We start from the raw sequence: 19,943 nt of genomic DNA on the forward strand, positions 1-19,943 counted from the left end.
CCAGCTCGGGCTCCACCGAGAACCCTGAGATCCTTGCCCCCGGCGCTGCCTATGGCACCTCTTGCTGGGGTTCCCCGCCTAGCCATGCTTTCGCTAGCACTTCCGCCCTTTTCCTGGCACGGCGCGCCTCCTTCCCTCGCCCCGCCTCCTGCTTCCCCAGCAGCCTCTCCTCCCACTGGCCGCCAAGGCCCCGGAGCCCCGCCCCTTCCCCTTTGACCCCTCGACGTCTCGGCGCTCTCTCTTCCTGCTCCAAACCACGTGGGCGATGCGGAGCTCCCTGCGACCATAACAACCCGGCGCTCGCTGCCTGCCTGCCTGCCTGCCTGCGAGCTCCTCCGCCGGACGCGTCCCCTGCCGCCGCCGCCCGGAGGCAGCGCGGAGGAACCGGCGCCATGGCGAGTGCCTCGGCCTCTCTCAGCTACGTCGGGTGCAACTTCTTGCGGCAGAGGCTGGTGCTCTCCACGCTCAGCGGCCGCCCGGTCAAGATCCGCAAGATCCGGGCCAAGGAGGAGAACCCGGGACTCCGAGGTGCGTCTGCCCTGGGCGTCCGCGGAGGGAGGCGGGCGAGGAGAGGGGCTGCCTGGAGAGGAGGAAGAGGAGGAGGGCAGGCGGGTTGGGTGGAGGAGAAAGCAGCAGCAGCAGCAAAACCTAGAGTTGGAAGGGACCCTGAGGGTCATCCAGCCCACCCCCGTGCAATGCAGGAATTTGCAGCTGCCCCTGACGGGGATCCAGTGCCGGATTTATTTTCAGTGTTACATCGGGTTACAGACGCTTCAGGTTACAGACTCCGCTAACCCAGAAATAGTACCTCGGCTTAAGAACTTTGCTTCAGAATGAGGCCCCATTAGCTAAAGTGGTACCTCAGGTTAAGAACAGTTTCAGGTAAGGAACGGACCTCCAGAATGAATTAAGTTCTTAACCCGAGGTACTGCTGTATAAGCTAAGCAAGCTATAGCTTGGGGCCCCACTCTCTTGCCCCCCCCCCAAAAAAAAATGTAAAGGAAAAAAACAAACCTGGATGTGCATTTCCGAAATATAAGATAAAAAGCAAATAAAATAAAACCTACACCCAGCAACAGTGTTCTGTGTTGTGTAGGCTCCTATGGTGTAAGTCATGGGCCCTGCCTGCTAGCCTGCTCCCTAAAATATCACTGGTTTGCTCATTTATATATTTTGTCTTTCACTATTAATATACTTCTTCTTAACTGTATTTCAGTTCAACAATCACTTTGATAAAGTACATATTTTGTAATGTGCAAATGGCTTTAGATACCTATGAGGTCCATAAATTACCATATAGCATATATTCAACACAAAAAACAGTGACAGTTTGTTGTTGACAAAGGACAGCTGGACATAGAAAGGGCCCCATTACCTTCAGTAGCTTAGGGCTTCATCAAACCTAAATCCGGCCCTGCGGGGATCCGACCTGCGCAACCTTGGCGTTGTCAGCACCGTGCCCCAGCCAAAGGGGACAGTTTCTTAGCATCATGGAATTGTAGAGTTGGAAGGGACCCTGAGGGTCATCTAGTCCAACCCCCTGAAATGCGGGAGTCTCAGCTAAAGCATCCCTGGCAGATAGCCATCCAACCTCTTCTGTGAGGCCACAGGTTCTTCTTGTTAGCGTTAGGCTGGGCGCTGCAAGGGAGCAGCTGTGCTGTTGCCCGCTTTCACTTAGGCAAGAAGGGTAGCTGGTCTTGGGGTTGTAGGAGGCGGATGTGCCAGCCTGCATGGAGGCAAGTCCAGTTTGTCGCTGCCTGAAGTGAAATTCTGTTTACCGACACAGAATGCTTTGTCATGATCTGGGAAACACAGGTTAGCCTCTGGAGTTTCTCAGAGCAGAGATGTATGAAAGTACAACTCCAAGCATTTTAGCTCTAGAATAGGAAGAAGCTATGCATGCTACGTATCTCCCCGTTATTCAGAGAGGACCTAATCACAAGCCTAAAAATTTCTAATCAGAAGTAAGTTCTGTTGAATTCAGTGGGGTTAGGAATGCAGCCCTGGTTTCCTCTTTTTTGGAGCTTGTGTGGAGCATCGAGGGCAGACTACATTGGGTAAGCACGGCTTCAGATTCTTCCTCACCCATCAGACTCGCTGGTTGGCCTTTGGCTAGTTGGAATTACCTGTAAACTTTTTTGGTTTGAAGGTAAGATGGGCTGATCTCATCTATACCAGTCTGAATGTTTGGGAGGAATGGCGTAGGGATATAAGTGTAAGATTGTGGAAGCCCCACTAGATTTGACCAAAGCTCATTTAGCCCAGCTTCTGGTCCACAAGCAGGTCATGAAGGCAGTTTTATTTATTTCCCCAAGGTTTTTATACTATTTGATTGTAATAAAACTTCAAAACAATCAAACAGCAAAAGCCTTCTCTTGCTATTGCCCTCCAGCAGTTGATGATATTCAGTGGTATACTGGCTTCTAAACCCAGAAATTACACGCAGGGAGCACAACTAGTATCCGCTGATAGCCTTATGAATGTGTCATAGTATCATAGAATTGTAGAGTTGGAAGGGACCACAAAGGCCATTTAGCCCAACCCCCTGCAGGGCAGGAGTCTTTTTCCCAACATGGGGCTTGAACCCATTACCCTGAGGTTAAGAGTCTCATGCTCTAGTGACGGAGCTATCCCAGGTCAAATCCCCCTTTAAAGCCATCTTCAGTTTGTGGCCATTACTACCCACATCTTGTAGCGGTGAGTTCCACACTCAGGGAAGAAACACTTCCATTTATCTGTCCTGAAATGTCTTCTGTCAATCAGTGATAAATTTATATTAGTGTTGCTGGAAATGAGTGCTAGTTTTGGTAATAGGCATAGAACTGGGACACAAGACCAGCTGAGCCCCACAGTCCTTTCCAATTCTGTGAATGGTTAAGGGCAGGCATAGGCAAACTCGGCCCTCCAGATGTTTTGGGACTACAACTCCCATCATCCATAGCTAACAGGACCAGTGGTCAGGTATGATAGGAGCTGTAGTCTGAAAACATCTGGAGTGCCGAGTTTGCCTATGCCTGGTTAAGGGTGTGGGGAACACCATTTTTGTACTATCAGATTTGAGGCTGCGCCCAGGGGGCTGTGTTTTTAGATTACCAGAACTGGATCCATTAGAGTCCCTCTGTATAGCTTGCTTTTTAGGTTCGCTTAAGGGTTATAGTACAGTGGTACCTCAGGTTAAGTACTTAATTTGTTCCGGAGGTCCGTACTGAACCTGAAACTGTTCTTAACCTGAAGCACCACTTTAGCTAATGGGGCCTCCTTCTGCTGCCACGCCGTCGGAGCATGATTTCTGTTCTCATCCTGAAGCAAAGTACTTAATCCGAGGTAATATTTCTGGGTTAGCGGAGTCTATAACCTGAAGCGTATGTAACCTGAGGTACCACTCTATTGCCATTGTTTACACACCCTCCCTCTCATAATATAAAAGATTTTCCTCAAATATGGACCATGTCCAATCGCAGTAGCCAATATGTAGGGAAGCAGTGGGGGACAGGATGAGTGGATGGGTTGGAATTCTGAATGCCCATACAAGTTGCATCAAGTTGGTTTTCCCCCTAGAGCTTATTGTTGAGAACATTGCAGGGTTTAGAAGGAGCTAATGATCTGCTACTGATTCCAGCATGACTTTACCTTGCTCTGTGGGAGTCTCTCAGCTTATATATCTGAGTTTCTAACTCTGGCCTGCTCCCATAACACCGAAAAGGGGGCTTGCAGATCAGGCCAGCGCATGTTTACCTGGAAGAGAGCCTCACTCTGTGTAAATGGGGCTGGCATTCAAGAGTTTGTGCAGGATCACAGCCTTGCGTTCAGTCGGACAATATTCTTACGGTTCCCTCAGCTACCAAATGGGGACGCATTTTGCTCTCTCCCATTTACTTTTAATGGCACGGTTGGCAAACTGTTTAAAGAGTTTAAATGGGGGAAATGTTTTGATTGTAGCACATTGTTGTTGGGATTTCATTAAGGTTCTCGGAATAGTGACTGAACGCTAAGCATCTATGTTTCTCTGACAGATTTTGAAGCAAACTTTATCCGGCTGATTGACAAAATAACCAATGGCTCTAGGATTGAAATAAACCAAACAGGTATTTATGTATCTATTACCTACTTGGCACCATCACAGTGTAATGTATAGCACTTTACGGAGTGCAAGAGAGCATAGCCCTTCTCCCGGAAGTTAACTGTCTTAAATTTGAAACAGGATACTCAAAGGGGAGGGAAGGCAGGAAGCCGGGAAAGTTCCTGCAATTGTTTCAATGGCTGGTAAAGGTAAAGGGACCCCTGACCATTAGGTCCAGTCGTGGCCGACTCTGGGGTTGTGGTGCTTATCTCGCTTTATTGGCCGAGGGAGCCGGCGTACAGCTTCCGGGTCATGTGGCCAGCATGACTAAGCCACTTCTGGCAAACCAGAGCAGCGCACGGAAACGCTGTTTACCTTCCCGCCGGAGTGGTACCTATTTATCTATTTGCACTTTGACGTGCTTTCAAACTGCTAGGTTGGCAGGAGCAGGGACTGGGCAACGGGAGCTCACTCCGTCGTGGGGATTCGAACCGCCAACCTTCTGATCGGCAAGTCCTAGGCTCTGTGGTTTAACCCACAGCGCCACCCGCATCCCATTTCAATGGCTGCAGTGGGTTTAAAAGGGTCACCAGGCATCTCCTTTAGCAGGTGTATGTAATAATCACTTCTATATCATGGACCTCCAGGGTTGGGCAAGCCCAACTTCTGGCTTATGTCAACCTTGTTATAGTCATGGACAACTAATGCAGAGAACGTTTTCCGTGCTCTTTGAAAGGTACCACTTTATACTATCAGCCAGGCCTGCTCTACGGGGGTTCACTGGAACACGACTGCAGCCCCAATCGCAGCATTGGGTATTATTTGGAAAGCCTGCTGTGCTTAGCGCCATTCATGAAGCACCCTCTAAGGATTGTTCTCCGTGGTGCCACCAATGATCAAGTGGATCCTACGGTAAGTCGTGAATCGTCCCAAGTGTCAATGGTGTTTTTATGTTTCCAAGCACAGTTCAAAGTGTTGGTGCTGCCCTTGAAAGCCCTAAACGGCCTTGGCCCAGTATACCTGAAGGAGTGTCTCCACCCCCATCATTCTACCCGGACACTGAGGTCCAGCTCCAAGGGCCTTCTGGTGGTTCCCTCACTGCGAGAAGCCAAGTTACAGGGAACCAGGCAGAGGGCCTTCTCGGTAGTGGCACCCTCCCAGTGGAACACCCTCCCTTCAGATGTCAAGGAAATAAACAACAATCTGACTTTCAGAAAACATCTGAAGGCAGCCCTTTTTAGGGAAGTTTTAAATGTCTGGTGTTTTACTGTGTTTTTACTATTCTGCTGGGAGTGGCTGGGGAAACCCAGCAAGATGGCTGGGGAATAAATAATAAAATTATTAGGAGCGAGATGGTGGGAAGAGTGGAGGGTGGCTGCGACAAGAGCAAGGAGGAGTCTGGGGGAAGAGAGCTTGGTAAGTCATTGATTTGTGGCCACATAGGCCCCTTAATTTGGTCCCTGAGGATTGGGGGGGGTTGTGCCCCCACACCCACACTTCCGCTCTTGTTGGGTCTATAATGGCAAATCCTTTTACTGTGTCCATGTCATTTAACACAGAGAAAGGGAGAGTCTGTCACTGGGAGTGCTGCAGGGATAAGAGACCATGTTCTGTGGCTGCCCCGTAGCCACAGCTCAAGGCTGTTCTAACTGAAACTGCTTAATGGAGAAACTGAAAAAGGAATTGTTGATTATGAATCCAAAGTACATGTAATTGAACCAGTTTCTGGTGCTATGTTGCTTTTGGCAAATCTAATCACACATCCACACACCCCCCCAACCCATTGTGAATTAAAAACTCCTTCTCAGAACAAACTTTTAATTGGTTGGGGCGCAAAGATTGTTTGTGTTGTCTTCTAGTCAAGAGGCTTTCTCACTGAATATCTTTCAGGTTGATTGTCTTAAGGCGACAGCTCTGCCTTTATTGAAAAGATTTGGAATCGATGGCGAAGAATTGGAATTGAAGGTAAGACCTCAAATCACTATTTCTATGAATTCTTATTCATATTGAGTGTGCTAACCTTTCTCCATGATTTCAATGAGCTTTCCTATACATTGTGGCAGCTGCCTCGCTAGAATTTGTCTTCAAATGTTGTTGGATGAAAAAGCCAGAGCTCTTAAAAATCTTACTGTTTAAAATTCTCGTTTATTGTTTTCAGATCGTGAGGAGGGGCATGCCCCCCAAAGGAGGTGGGGAAGTGATATTCAGTTGTCCTGTTAAGAAAGCATTGATGCCCATTCAGTACGTTGATCCTGGCAAAATTAAGCGCATCAGAGGTGTGGCGTATCCTTCTTGAAAGGTTTCCAAACTGATTTCTTTGCTTGCCTTATACTGTAAGGGAGAGAGATAGGCTGCAGTCCGAATATCTACAGACCTGAGTAAGCCCCATTGACTCAGTGTGTCTCCCTTGCAAATAGCTGTGTATTAGATTGTGTGCTTAGTAAGGCATAGTGTTGTATGCACAACTGATGTGCAGTGCCAGGATGCGGATGGGGGAGCCAAGGTAGATGTGGGTGACGCTGTAGTCCAAACCCCAGAGCCTTTTGTGCTTGCCGACCAGAAGGTCAGCGGTTCGAATCTGTGCGACGTGGTGAGCTCCCGTTGCTCTCTCCCAGCTTCTGGCAACGTAGCAGTTCGAAAGCACACCAGTGCAAGTAGATGAATAGGTACCGCTGTGGCAGGAAGGTAAACGGTGTTTCCATGCACTCTGGTTTCTGTCACGGAGTTCCACTGTGCCAGAAGCAGTATAGTCGTGCCGGCCACATGACCTGGAAAGCTGTCTGTGGACAAACACTGGCTCCCTCGGCCTGAAAGCGAGATGAGCAGCGCAACTCCATAGTCCCCTTTGATTGGACTTAACTGTCCAGGGGTCCTTTACCTTTTACCTTTATCTAGAGCCGTCTGAACTCCTTAGCCATGGGGCACAGAGTTTTGCTTTATTTCATTTATTGAATTTATACACTGCCCTATACCCAGAGGTCTCAGGGCAGTTCACAGAATAAAATCAGAATATAAAACCACAAAATACATAATCGAAATAAAAACAAAAACAACCCAGTAATCCAACACCCCACATATTTTAAAAGGGTATAGGATGTCAGCTAGATTAACCAAAGCCTAGTTAAAAAGGAACGTTTTGCCTGGCGCCTAAAGGTGTATAATGAAGGCACCGGGCAAATCTCCCTGGGGAGAGCATTCCACAAATGGGGAGCCACTGCAAATTAGTGCATAGGTATAAGCTGTTCAGATGCATGCACGGTGTGGAAATAAAGACGTAAAAATTACTAGCCCAAACGCTGCATTTAGTGGCCCCACCTGTTCTGTTTTAAACATTTTGTGATCTAAAAGGGAAAATAAGAATCCACTTTGGTAGAGCTTTGCCATCCTAACCACGTCTGCTTAGTAAATCCTCTTGAGTTCTGTGCATAAAGGGGAACACACACACACCCCCCAGCTCTTTCTCAGCCTCCGCTTTTGTTGCAAAACAAAACTGTTTCCTAGCAGCTTTCCTTCCTTGCTCCGTTCTCTATTTAAAGTGAAAGCTAAAAGTGCATGGGAACCTGTCACTCTTTGCTGGTGTTTCTGCTCAATTGACATGCGGGTTAAACTGTCTGCCGTACCGGTCAAGCAGTAAAACCAGGAAGTGCAGAAGAAACCACACAGTGGTTCGTCTCATCTTTTACTCTTGACACTTTCCTAATCCTTTCATGTGTAGGATCTTTTAAAACTCTGAATTCGGGGTTGGGATGGCTACATACGCAAGCTCCCCCACCCCCAACTCTGTTTGAGGTACATGCTCAGAAAGATAAAAATTATACCATTCTTCTTTGCTGTAGGAAGTTGTCACTCCTTTTTCCATGTTGAATTGGTTGTTGGCGCTGTTGAGTAGCCCTGTGGTGTGGTTAGCCCTTTCAAGCAGCTGGGTGGGTGGGTTGGAGAGGGCGCTGTATCTTCCTGCAAGCACATGATGCTGCCCAAGATACATTCGGCAGACTCTTTTGACCATGGGTAGACAAACTAAGGCCCGGGGACCGGATCCAGCCCAATCGCCTTCTGAATCTGGCCTGCGGACGGTCTGGGAATCAGCGTGTTTTCTCATGTGTAGACTGTGTCCTTTTATTTAAAATGCACCTCTTGGGTTATTTGTGGGGCCTGTCTGGTGTTTTTATATGAGCAGAATGTGTCCTTTTATTTAAAATACATCTCTGGGTTATTTGTGGGACATAGGGATTTGTTCATATATATTTTTTCAAAATATAGGCCCCCCCCCCAAGGTCTGAGGGACAGTGGACCAGCCCCCTGCTGGAAAAGTTTGCTGACCCCTCCTTTTGACCATGGACAGTTAAGTAACACTTGCAAACCATCCAAACGCACAAGCAGAGTGGCAGATGAAAATGATGGACTTTTCAGAACTGGCGAAGCTGACAGGAAAAATCCAAAACCAGCACGATCAAGTATTCCAAAAGGACTGGAGTATATACAATATTTGAAAGACCATTGTAAGCAATTAACAATACTAGTAGGGTTATCTGAAGGCTTGTAATGAGAATATTTTTACCTTTCTACATTTATTTAAATTTTGAGGTATTTTGTAGTGGGTTATATTGGAATTGGAAAATATATAAAATGTTGTGTTATAAAGGTTGCTTTTGAAAGCCAATAGGTGGGATGGAAGGAAGTTGATAGGCTCTAAAGAGCCAAAGAAGTAAAGTGGATAATAATGATGTGAATATATTGTTTAAATGGAAAATTTATAAAAATTATTTAAAAAACAAAAAAGCAAAATGCACAAGCAGGAAAGTGTTGGAAGTCCTCTTCTGGCTATGAAGGACTTGGTCACAAATTTATTGACAGCTGCATGAATTATTATAGCTAGGAAGTGGAAGGGGCAAGCAGAATATAGAATGGAAGAATGGTATAAAGAGGTGTGGGATATTGCTGTTAATGATAAATTAACATGTGCCATTAAGGTTAGATGGGGAATACACAGGAGAAATGATTTCGGAGGAGATATGCTTGTAGAATTTGTGCTGTTAAAACAGAAAGGAGTCAGACCATCGCAAGAGGTGTTGAAATTTTGGGAGGTTGGATAGTTATAATGGAATGGTCTTGGTGGTGGGGCACACATTTTTATTCTTATTTATTTATGATTATTTGTCAAAAATAAAAAGGATGTATAAAATGTAAATAAATATAAATAAAATTAAAAAGGAAGTCCTCTTCTGTATACTGGCCCACTTTTGTGTTAACGCCTTTTTCTATAAGAAATTCCTTAATTTCATAAACCAGCTATTCGGTCAGAGTGTCCCCGCAGATTGCAAACCGAATTGTGGATTCTGCAAGGAGCATCCTGAATAAATTCCTACCGGATATTTACATTCACACAGACCATATGAAAGGGACAAGCTCTGGGAAGTAAGTTTTCCTAATAATAATAATATTTTATATACCATATTTTTCGCCCTATAAAAATGAAGGGGAAATGTGTGTGCGTCCTATGGGGCGAATGCAGGCTTTCCTGGGCTTCCTGCAGCTCTGCGCCACCCTCCGGAACCCGGTGCGAAGCCGAGCGGGGCTCCGGAGGGTGGCGCAGAGCTGCCTGCATTTCGAAGCCTGGAGCACGCTGAAGAGCGCACCCGGGCTTCGCGCACCTCTCCGCAAGCCTGGGGAGACCGGCGTGGCTCCCTAGGCTTGCAGATAGCAGGCTGTTCTGGGGGCTGGGGTTGGGAGAAGCTCGGGCTTCCCCCACGCCTGCCCCGTGCCTGGGGGGGGGGAATATTTTTTTTTCTTTATTCCCCCCCCCCAATAAAAATTAGGTGCGTCCTATGGGGCGGTGCGTCCTATGGGGCGAAAAATACGGTATACCCCCCACCCATTATTCTTTAATAGGCTATTTATTTGTGGTTTACTAATATAATGCTTGCTTGAAGGAGAAGGGGTGGAGGTGGGGGCAGAAGGCAATCTGGTAATAACAATTCTGTAGCATTGATACAGCTCAATTTGCAGTTTTCAAAGCGTCTCGGTAATCTTTGCAGCAGTTCTGCGAGATATCATTCTATCTGTACGGTAGGTGAGGAATTAGTGAAGTTCGGGGAACAGAGGCTTGTCATAGGCTGAACTGCTGAATTTGTGGCTGAAATGGGATTGGAGCCATGGACCCTCCTGGCTTCCACTCTGACAATGCATGAGTTTTTCATTGAGCTTCACCTGATCCACCTGACCTGTGCTTTATGATCACAACCAGCTTTCGTAAGGAAGGAAACCCCTCCTGAACTCTGCCCACCCTGCTCCCAAACTCTACAACTTTCGGGAAGAGGATACTTACATTTCCACCCATACTTTTGTAGCAGGTTGTTCAAGAGAGAGTTTGCCATCCAATGGACTTGGAAATTTCTTAAGGCACATCTCGTTCAGCTCTGCCTTGTCTCCTGTTGTTATTGACCTTTATTGGCATAAGCTGTCTGTCTCCTTTTTACACCTCCATCCCAAGTGCGCTTCTTATTTTTGTTGTTGTTGTTTAGTCATTTAGTTGTGTCCGACTCTTCGTGACCCCATGGACCAGAGCACGCCAGGCACTTCTGTCTTCCACTGCCTCCTGCAGTTTGGTCAGACTCATGTTTGTAGCTTCGAGAACACTATCCAACCATCTCGTCTTCTGTCGTCCCCTTCTCCTTGTGCCCTCCATCTTTCTCAACATCAGGGTCTTTTCCAGGGAGTCTTCTCTTCTCAAGAGGTGCCCAAAGTCTTGGAGCCTCAGCTTCAGGATCTGTCCTTCCAGTGAGTGCTCAGGGCTGATTTCCTTAAGAATGGATAGGTTTCATCTTCTTGCGGTCCATGGGACTCTCAAGAGTTTCCTCCAGCACCATAATGAAAAACATCAATTCTTCGACGATCAGCCTTCTTTATGGTCCAGCTCTCACTTCCCTACATCACTACTCAGAAAACCATAGCTTTAACTATACAGACCTTTGTTGGCAAGGTAATGTCTCTGCTTTTTAAGATGCTGTCTAGGTTTGTCATTTCTTTTCTCCCAAGAAGCAGGCGTCTTTTAATTTCGCGGCTGCTGTCACCATCTGCAGTGATCATGGAGCCCAAGAAAGTAAAATCTCTCACTGCCTCTTATTTTATAGGACTGCAATTACTTGCCCTTCAGGTCCTGTATTGCCCTGATATCAAACCAGGTATCAAAGACCTTTGCTGTCTCACAGCATCCTCCAAGTGGGCTTTCTTCTCCTGAAGCTGGAGCTACGATCTAGGACCAAACTCGGTCCCACTCTGGCTCCTCTGTGCAGACTGTATTGAACCTGATGGAATAAACAGTCTAAACTCTGTGCAATGCATTTTCTCATGTACCCAGTCATGGGCATAGTAACTCAGTGGCTTAGTAAGTGATTTGAATGCTGAAGATCCCGGGGTTTCTAGTTGAAAGGATCCGGTGGCCAGCATTAGGGAAGAGCTCTTCGGAAAACCTTGGCATGGCCATTTCTGGGCTCAGTTAGACAGGCCTGGTGCAAAACAGTCAAGGGGTCAAGGAGAACGACCAGGCACAATTGGGTGCTGATGGGCGTAAATGCCAGAACGTTACTTTTTTACATGTAAGTTTAGGCTTTGCTTTTTTTTAAAGCAATAAGCAGGCACCTTCATCACGGGATTTTAAAATGAAACAATTCCTTTCATTCCACCCCTGTGTCCTGTGTGCTTTCTTCTTTCAGGTCCCCAGGTTTCGGCCTCACTCTGGTTGCAGAGACGACAAATGGTACTTTCCTCAGTGCTGAGTTGGCCTCCAGCCCCCAGGGACAGGGTCCGGCTGTGCTCCCGGAAGACCTGGCCATAAACTGTGCAAAGCTGCTACTTGAAGAGATTCACAGAGTAAGTAGCTGTTTCGTTTTTGCCCCCTGAAGAATTGTGGTGGTGCCTCATAACTTCATTTTACATCTTTGCATTAGGGAGACTCTCTTTCTCTCCACGCTGCCCAGGTTGTAGTCCTTCTCTAGATGACGAAACAAAACCTGCGCTGTGTGCAATCTGTTTCTCCTTAATGCAGCAAATGATCTTGGTCAGAAATAGGACTCGTCTTTAAGAGGCAATTAGAGCCCTTCTCTGGTTTCGAAAGACTTCGCCCCTTTGATTAGGAAGGTGGTAGGCCGCAGAATTATTTTGTTCTTGCTGCTGATGCACCCTGCGTTAAATGGGTTCCTGATCCGTTAGTGGTCAGCTCAAGTCATTGGATATGCCAATGACTATTTTACTTCCTAATGAGAGCCGGAGAAAAAGATGGGCCTTATTCATGGTTGCCTATTGGGCTGTAAGGCTCAGGATGGAGTTGGAAAGCCAGGGTCATGTTTCTTTCTATGCTCTTCCTGAGTGCATCTGAGGTCAAGAAAACGCATTCCACAGAGGTGGAAATGCCGACCTATGAAACAATTTTGGAGTGAAATATATGAAGAAATCAAAAAGATGTTTAAAATATTTCTTAGTAAAAAACCGGAGGCATTCCTTTTAGGTATACAGTGGTACCTCGGGTTACATACGCTTCAGGTTACAGACTCCGCTAACCCAGATATAGTACCTCTGGTTAAGAACTTTGCTTCAGGATGAGAACAGAAATTGCGTGGCGGTGGTGTGGCAGCAGCGGGAGGCCCCATTAGCTAAAGTGGTGCTTCAGGTTAAGAACAGTTTCAGGTTAAGAACGGACCTCCGGAACGAATTAAGTACGTAACCAGAGGTACCACTGTAATCACAAATGATATTCCTGAGAATCAAAGGAAAATATTCCTCTACGTGACAACAGCTGACAGTATGCTCATAGCAAAAAAATTGGAAAGGGAGAAAAATTCCATCAATAAAAGAATGGCAAATTAAATTTTGTGAATATATACATCTGGCAAGACTCACAGCATTCATTAGGGGACAATCGGACCAAAAATTATTAAAAGAATGGGGATGTGCTAAAGAGTATATGAGAAAACATTGTTGTGAAGTAAGCATATTGGTATGTAACGGATGAAGCTTTGCATGGTTAAAGAAAGAGAAAAATGGTGCAAAAAGTATAAAGATAGAGGTAATCTACATTAGACACAACAATTTAGAAAGAGTAAAAATTTCGAGGTCTTAGAACAAAGGAAGGAAGTCAATATGTGTATATGTACGTAACGATTAGAATGATGATATGGTTTTATTTGTAGATGTGGGTTTTTTGTTTTGTTTTGTTCTTGTTCTTTTTGCTCTTGTGGTCCCCCCCCCCTTGTTTGTACTGTTTTATTTTGGATTCATTCGTTGTAATTTTGCACTGAAAATTAAAAAAAAATAAATTTTTTTAAAAAGAAAACACATGCCACAGATTGGGCTGACGGGCTGGTCTTGCAGAAAGGAATCTCTCTATCTCAGCTTATGATGGAGCTATTTCCACTTGAACTCACCTGTCTTGGTTAACTCGGGCTGCGCGTGCCTGTGCCCACTTCCCAGAGGGTAAATCTGTTAGACTGTGGTGGGGCATACTTCTGAGTAGGCATACATGGGATTGGGCAGTTGACTCCTTTGGCCCTACAAATTCCTCTGCTTTTGCACACAAATTGGTCCCAATACTGATTTCAAGCACCTTTTTTGCCGTTGGGTTCGTTGAACGCATGTTATCTTTTTGACCCTTGAAATGCAGTTTGTAGCTGTTCTGTGGTTTTCCCTCCCTCTTCCCCTTTTCGCCCATATTTTCCGGTTAGGTGCAAAGCTTAATTATTAAATGCTTTGCGTTTGCAGGGCGGCTGTGTGGATTCAACAAACCAAAGCCTCATTCTGCTCCTCATGACCCTTGGGCAGCAGGACGTCTCCAAAGTCCTGCTAGGACCTCTGTCCCCATACACGTAAGTCCTTTCTCTTTCCCCCACCCCCTGAGAATGAATCACCCATCTCTGTTCAATTTGCTAATTGCATAGAATAACAGGTTTTGTTACTACTGTGAATGCTTAATTTGTAGCTGTGAAAGGAACTTCTTCTTCAAAGCCCTCAGTGCAGTATATTAGGTAAAAAGATAAAAAGTAAAGGACCCCTGAACAGTTGATTCCAGTCAAAGGTGGCCATGGGGTTGTGGCACTCATCTCGCTTTCAGGCCGAGGGAGCTGGTGTTTGTCCACAGGCAGCTCTCTGGGTCATGTGGCCAGCAGGACTAAACTGCTTCTGGCACAACGGAACACTGTGACGGAAGCCAGAGCACACGGAAACGCCGTTTGCCTTCCTGTCGCAGCAGTTACCTATTTATCTACTTGCAATGGTGTGCTTTCGAACTGCTAGGTTGGCAGGAGCTGGAATAGAACAACGGGAGCTCACCCTGTCGCAGGGATTCGAACCGCCAACCTTCCGATCAGCAAGCCCAAGAGGCTCAGACCACAGCGCCACCCGTGTCCCTTTACTAGGGGTCCTCTGCTTTTACCTTTGCAGTATATTACCTGTTGTCTGATTTTAGGAAAGCCAACAGATGACTTGCTCATCAGTCCTCCTCATTTCCAGAGCTCTGAAACATGCTGTGGCAAGTAATGGGCACACAAGCTGGGTGCTTGTTTTCTGGGGTAACCTCTGGGCCATGATGGTGATGATTTTATATGCCGCCCATCTGACTGGGTTACCCCAGCCACTCTGGGTGGCTTCCCACAATTTATAAAAACCACAATAAAACGCCAAACATTAAAAACTTCCCTATACAGGGCTGCCCTCAGATGTCTCCCAAAAGTTGGATAGTTGTTTATTTCCTTGACATCTGATGGGAGGGTGTTCCACAGGGTGGGCGCCACTGCTGAGAAGGCCCTCTGCCTGGTTCCCTGTAACCTCACTTCTTGCAATGAGGGAACCTCCAGAAAGCCATCGGAGCTGGATTTCAGTGTCCAGGCTGGACAATGCAGGAGGAGATGCTCCTTCAGGTATACAGGGCTAAGACCCTTTATACCAATAGCTGTGGCATAGAAGGGCTAATATTTTGGACCATTTAATCATCTTCTCTGACTCGATTTGCGATGATTGAAAAGAAACTGCCAGGCATCCCCTTTTGTGTTTGGGAGGAGGAATGTGTTTCAGCATTTGACGTAAAGCTGTCTGTGCAAAGGAAAAGGCCCGTTTTCATATTGGTGGAAGGAGATGTCAATATTGGGAGATGCAGCTCCTGCCTTCTTTGCAGTTGACCATTTCCAGTGGAGAGCTTGGCTGTGGTTTCTTCAGCTTGCATGCCGGCTTCTGCATCCATTTGGGAATGCTGTTAGTGTTGGGAATTCCATTCCACCCTTTGCTGCAGATATGTGGGTTGTTACATGTCACATGTCTGTTTACATTCCAGCACAGATTGCTGGCGTGAGTGGAACTTCCGCTTTGTATTGCTTTTGTTTTCAGTCTCTCCGAGAAGACGGCAAGGAGAGAAGCCATGTTTTCTTTGTCCTGATTTATGTACAGTGGTACCTCGGGTGATCGATGGCTTTTAAATTTTCTAAAAAAGCAAAGCAAAACAAAACAGGTCATTCCAGAGGTATTTGTGCAATGATACTGGATTAAAACCCAGTCCCTCCTTTAACCCTTAACTGCCACACACAAGAAGGGGCAAGATGTGTATACAAACATCACACACAGGGTGACCCTTAAGCTACAGAGACCGGGGGGGGGGGGGAATCAGACAAAGGTTTTTGTGACTGTTTATTGTTCAGGTGATTCCACGTTTTAATTTGGTACTGTTTCTTGCATTCAGCAATCTCCTTGCTCTATGTAGGTGGGGCCAGGGTTTTATTGTAATGGCCTATAGCTAAATACAATTAAATTTGGCTTTTCTTGAGCAACAGCACCAGTTTTATGAGAGCAGCTTTTGAAGTTTAGACTACAGTGGTACCTTGGCTTCAGGTTACATACACTTCAGGTTACACACCCCGCTAACCCAGAAATAGTGCTTCAGGTTAAGAACTTTGCTTCAGGATAAGAACAGAAATTGGGCTCTGGCAGTGCGACGGCAGCAGGAGGCCCCATTAGCTAAAGTGGTGCTTCAGGTTAAGAACAGTGTCAGGTTAAGAATGGACCTCCGGAAAGAATTAAGTACTTAACCCGAGGTACCACTGTATAATAAATGAGTAGTTAAGTATCGTGTTCACGCCTCAAGCCTCATCCGTTGTGCAGTTTACACTGCTGAGTAATGTGTGTTCAAGCCTGCTCTGCTTGAGTCACAGACGCATGTTGGGGAGGGTGACTGATGGATTTCCGCAGCGGCAAGGCTGAGAGGGGAGACGCTCCAGCTGTGTCTGAGCCAGCTGGCTTTTCATCCCCCGGTTCCGACAGTTAGAACAAGTAGACTGTGAACTGTCCTTTTTCGGTTATCATGGTACCGGTGCTGTATGTGTGAAAGGTACAGTACTGTGATAACTGAAGAATGATGGTGCCATCGCAATGACATGGGTGCTGTGCTGGGAAACCTTGGCCTCTGGACCTTGGCCTCTGACCTTGGAAGCCAAAGGGGAGATCTTGTGGTTGGGATGGAGGGAAACCAGAGAGAGCCTGTGTTACTAACTGATGGGTGGTAATCCAGAATCTCTCAGACATAACACTCGGGAGCGGTACGCAATCAGCTGGGTACCTTTGGTAGCAAAGATGACCAAGTGATCTTTCCTGTATTGACAATGAGCCTATATAAGGAGCAGAGGTAGAGCAGGGATCGCCCATTGGGAGAAACCAAGTTGCAAATTGTCAGGATCCGGTGTCGGTCAGCAATAAAAAGAAACCCACCAGTGTCAGCAGGGTGGGTTTGATTTAAATGAAATCGATTTAAATCCCGATTTAAATCACTAGTTAGTAAGACTTTATTTAAATCATTTTTTTTTTTTTTACAGAAAGACTTGCTGGTATAATGTTAATATTTACAACCAGATGAAGGTTTCATTTTTGGAATAATAAATTTTCAGAGTAGTTTTTACAGTTATATAAAAAATTACTGATTTGGTTATGCTATTAGAAATACATAGACGATAATTGTGAAATTATCGTGAGGTTTTAATAAGTTAGCTGGTTATATTAGGAGAACTTATGATATAAGTTTGTCAGCTCCAGCCATCTGTTTCCATAACTAAATCAAATGCTAATTGCGATGTGTACTTTTCTGTGTGTACTAGACTTCCAGTTTGCTCACTATATAGAATCTTGGAAAAGAATTTTTTTTTAATAAATCGTGTGTATTCCCCCCCGTTATAAATTTCAGGTGTATCTGTTGGCATCCAGATGTTGCCCATGTTAACTTTTGCGTAGGTTAAGACGTTCACGTTTGCCTTTTCTTCCTTTCTTAGAATTGAGTTTCTGCGGCATCTGAGAAGTTACTTCCAGGTTATGTTTAAAATCGAAAGCAAACCGTTGGGCGAAGAACGCAAAGGCGGAGACAAGGTCTTAATGACATGTGTGGGCATCGGGTTTTCCAATCTTAGCAAGACGGTAAAATGATGTGCTTGTAGAATTTTGTATTATTAAACTAATTCCCTTTTTGTAACACAGAAGTTATTGGCTATGTTTGTAGAATCAAATTAAATCTGGGAAAGGGCCATGGCTCAGTGGTAGAGAGCAGCTTTGGGTGCAGAAGGTGCAAGGTTCAATCCCTGGGATCTTCAGGCGAGTCTGGAAGAAACCCCGTCAGAATTCCCGGAGAGCTGCTGCCGGCCAGTGTAGACAGTATTTAGCTAAATGGGCCGATGATGTGACTGCATGCGATGCAATTTCCCACGTTACATTCTCCTTTTGTAGGAGTGGGGAAACAACAAGGAACCAGTTAGCAACACTTCCTGTTGCTTTTGAACCAGGAAACATTCATGGCTTCCACAAAAGTCAGAACGGGAAGCCGTCGTCTGATGTAGGCTTCCAGTCAGAGGAGTACCTAAAGGTTGATGAAACCAGCCTCTACTGGGGACGCCGGTCTGGAGGGTCAGGCATGCAAAAATCACATATCAGACTATGGATTGTACGATGTACCCTACTTTTCGCTCTATAAGACGCACCAGACCACAAGACGCACCTAGTTTTTGGAGGAGGAAAACAAGAAAAAAAATATTCTGAATCTCAGAAGCCAGAACAGCAAGAGGGATCGCTGCGCAGTGAAAGCAGCAATCCCTCTTGCTGTTCTGGCTTCTGGGAAAGCTGCATTCACTCTATAAGACGCACACACATTTCCCCTTATTTTTTAGGAGGGAAAAAGTGAGTCTTATAGAGCAAAAAATACGGTATATGTGTGGCGCTGCAGTGCTGCCGTCACAGTCAGATCCAGCACAGGAGAAGCTTCCTTTCCTTCTCCCACTGCGGCACAAAGGCATGTGGTAAAATGATTTTTTTTCTCAGGGGGGGCATTGATACAGCTCCTTGGCAAGGGCACAAGGCGCCCTAGATATGCCTCTTGCTTCCAGTCCCAGTACTCCTGGCTCCCATCACCTGAGGCAATTGCTTCATTTTGCATCACCAAAAAAAAAGTCTGGCTTTTAGAGTTTTCGAAACTTGCGAGACTGGTTTTACAAGGGGCGAGCGGTAGGAAATAAATTAGCACATGCATCCTGGGGCGGAATGCAGATGCTAACTTGCCTTCTAAAAAACAGAAAGGATGCACAATGTCCTCTATATTGCTGTATGTGGCTTGTATCCCTGCATGACACCAAATGAGGATGATGAGTCTTCCCTGGTATTTAACACCACAAGTTGCTGCTGGCTTTTCTCACTGTAGATGAGTCGTTGTCTTCATCTTCTTCTTCTTCAATCACTCATAGCTGAGTAAGATTGTCTTCCACAAACACGGTTTTAACAGTGAGTCCATAAGTGACAGTGGAGGCCAGTTCTGGATCCACACGTCCTTCCACAGTGGGGGTTCTGGATCCACACGTCCTTCCACAGTAGGTTTCCGAACAGGAGTGGATCACGGTGAGGGTTTGCCATTCGTGCCTTCCTATTTGCACGTTTCTCTCTTTTGACCTGAGTTCGAGCGTCTTGAAAGCTCATGACACCTTTGGTAAAGGCTGTTCTTCAATTGGAGCGCTTGCAGGCCAGTGTTTCCCAGTTGTCTGTGTTTATACTACATTTTTCAAGATTTGCCTTGAGTGAGTCTTTAAACCTCCTTTGTTGACCACTGGCATTACGCTTTCCATTTTTAAGTTCGGAATAGAGTAGTTGCTTTGGAAGACAATAATCAGGCATCCACACAACATGACAAGTCCAACGAAGCTGATGTTGAAGAATCATTGCTTTGACACTGATGATCTTTGCTTCTTTCAGTACACTGGTATTTAACACCACAAGTTGCTGCTAACTTTTCTCTCTGTAGATGAGTAGCATTTTGTTCGCTTCCTGAAGCATACAGGTTACAAGGCATTTACATCGCTGCTGCAGAAAACTGTTCATGCACCTGTGTTCTACGTGCAACTTGTTCAGTTGTAGTTGCACTAATACAAGCACTTTTTTTGTTGTTGCTGAAAACTATTAATTTAAACGGCTCTACTCTGAGCAGAACTTAGTTGGATACAATCCTCTCTGCTCAGTTCATTAACTTTGTTCCACTCTAAGATGAGAAGTTCGGTGCAGGCCAGATCAGATAACTGAAAAGGAGGTACCTTTCGCCTAGTTAAATTGCCAGGCCCCTATTTAATACAAAAAAGGCTACGGTTGTTACAGTGGTAAGCTGAAAAACATGAGGAAATGGTTGGATCATACCCCAGCTCACTGTAACTACATTGTGATGCATTGCCCACAGGGATATTGTAGCAATCTGCCGGTCTGAGAGTGTTAAAAGTTCATAGGCATGTGCGGTTATATGTACAGTGGTGCCTTGCAAGACGAAATTAATCTGTTCCGTGAGGCTCTTCATATAGCGGTTTTTTCGTCTTGCGAAGCAAGCCCATTGACAGCT

General features: G+C 45.8%; 1 protein-coding gene across 1 annotated transcript; it reads left to right on the plus strand.

The window, feature by feature from the left end:
- Positions 1 to 262: 262 nt before the first annotated feature.
- Positions 263 to 17,559, plus strand: RCL1 (RNA terminal phosphate cyclase like 1). Its single transcript, XM_081845430.1, has 9 exons — positions 263 to 528; positions 4,014 to 4,085; positions 4,797 to 4,972; positions 5,951 to 6,025; positions 6,219 to 6,343; positions 9,350 to 9,475; positions 11,773 to 11,929; positions 13,814 to 13,917; positions 17,356 to 17,559. Exons 1-9 carry the CDS (start codon positions 393 to 395, stop codon positions 17,504 to 17,506), a joined length of 1,122 nt encoding a protein of 373 aa, XP_081701556.1. The 5' UTR covers positions 263 to 392; the 3' UTR covers positions 17,507 to 17,559.
- Positions 17,560 to 19,943: the final 2,384 nt, after the last annotated feature.

The sequence above is a fragment of the Podarcis erhardii genome, assembly GCF_964252035.2.
Source record: "Podarcis erhardii genome assembly, chromosome: 17".
Classification (NCBI taxonomy): domain Eukaryota; kingdom Metazoa; phylum Chordata; class Lepidosauria; order Squamata; family Lacertidae; genus Podarcis; species Podarcis erhardii.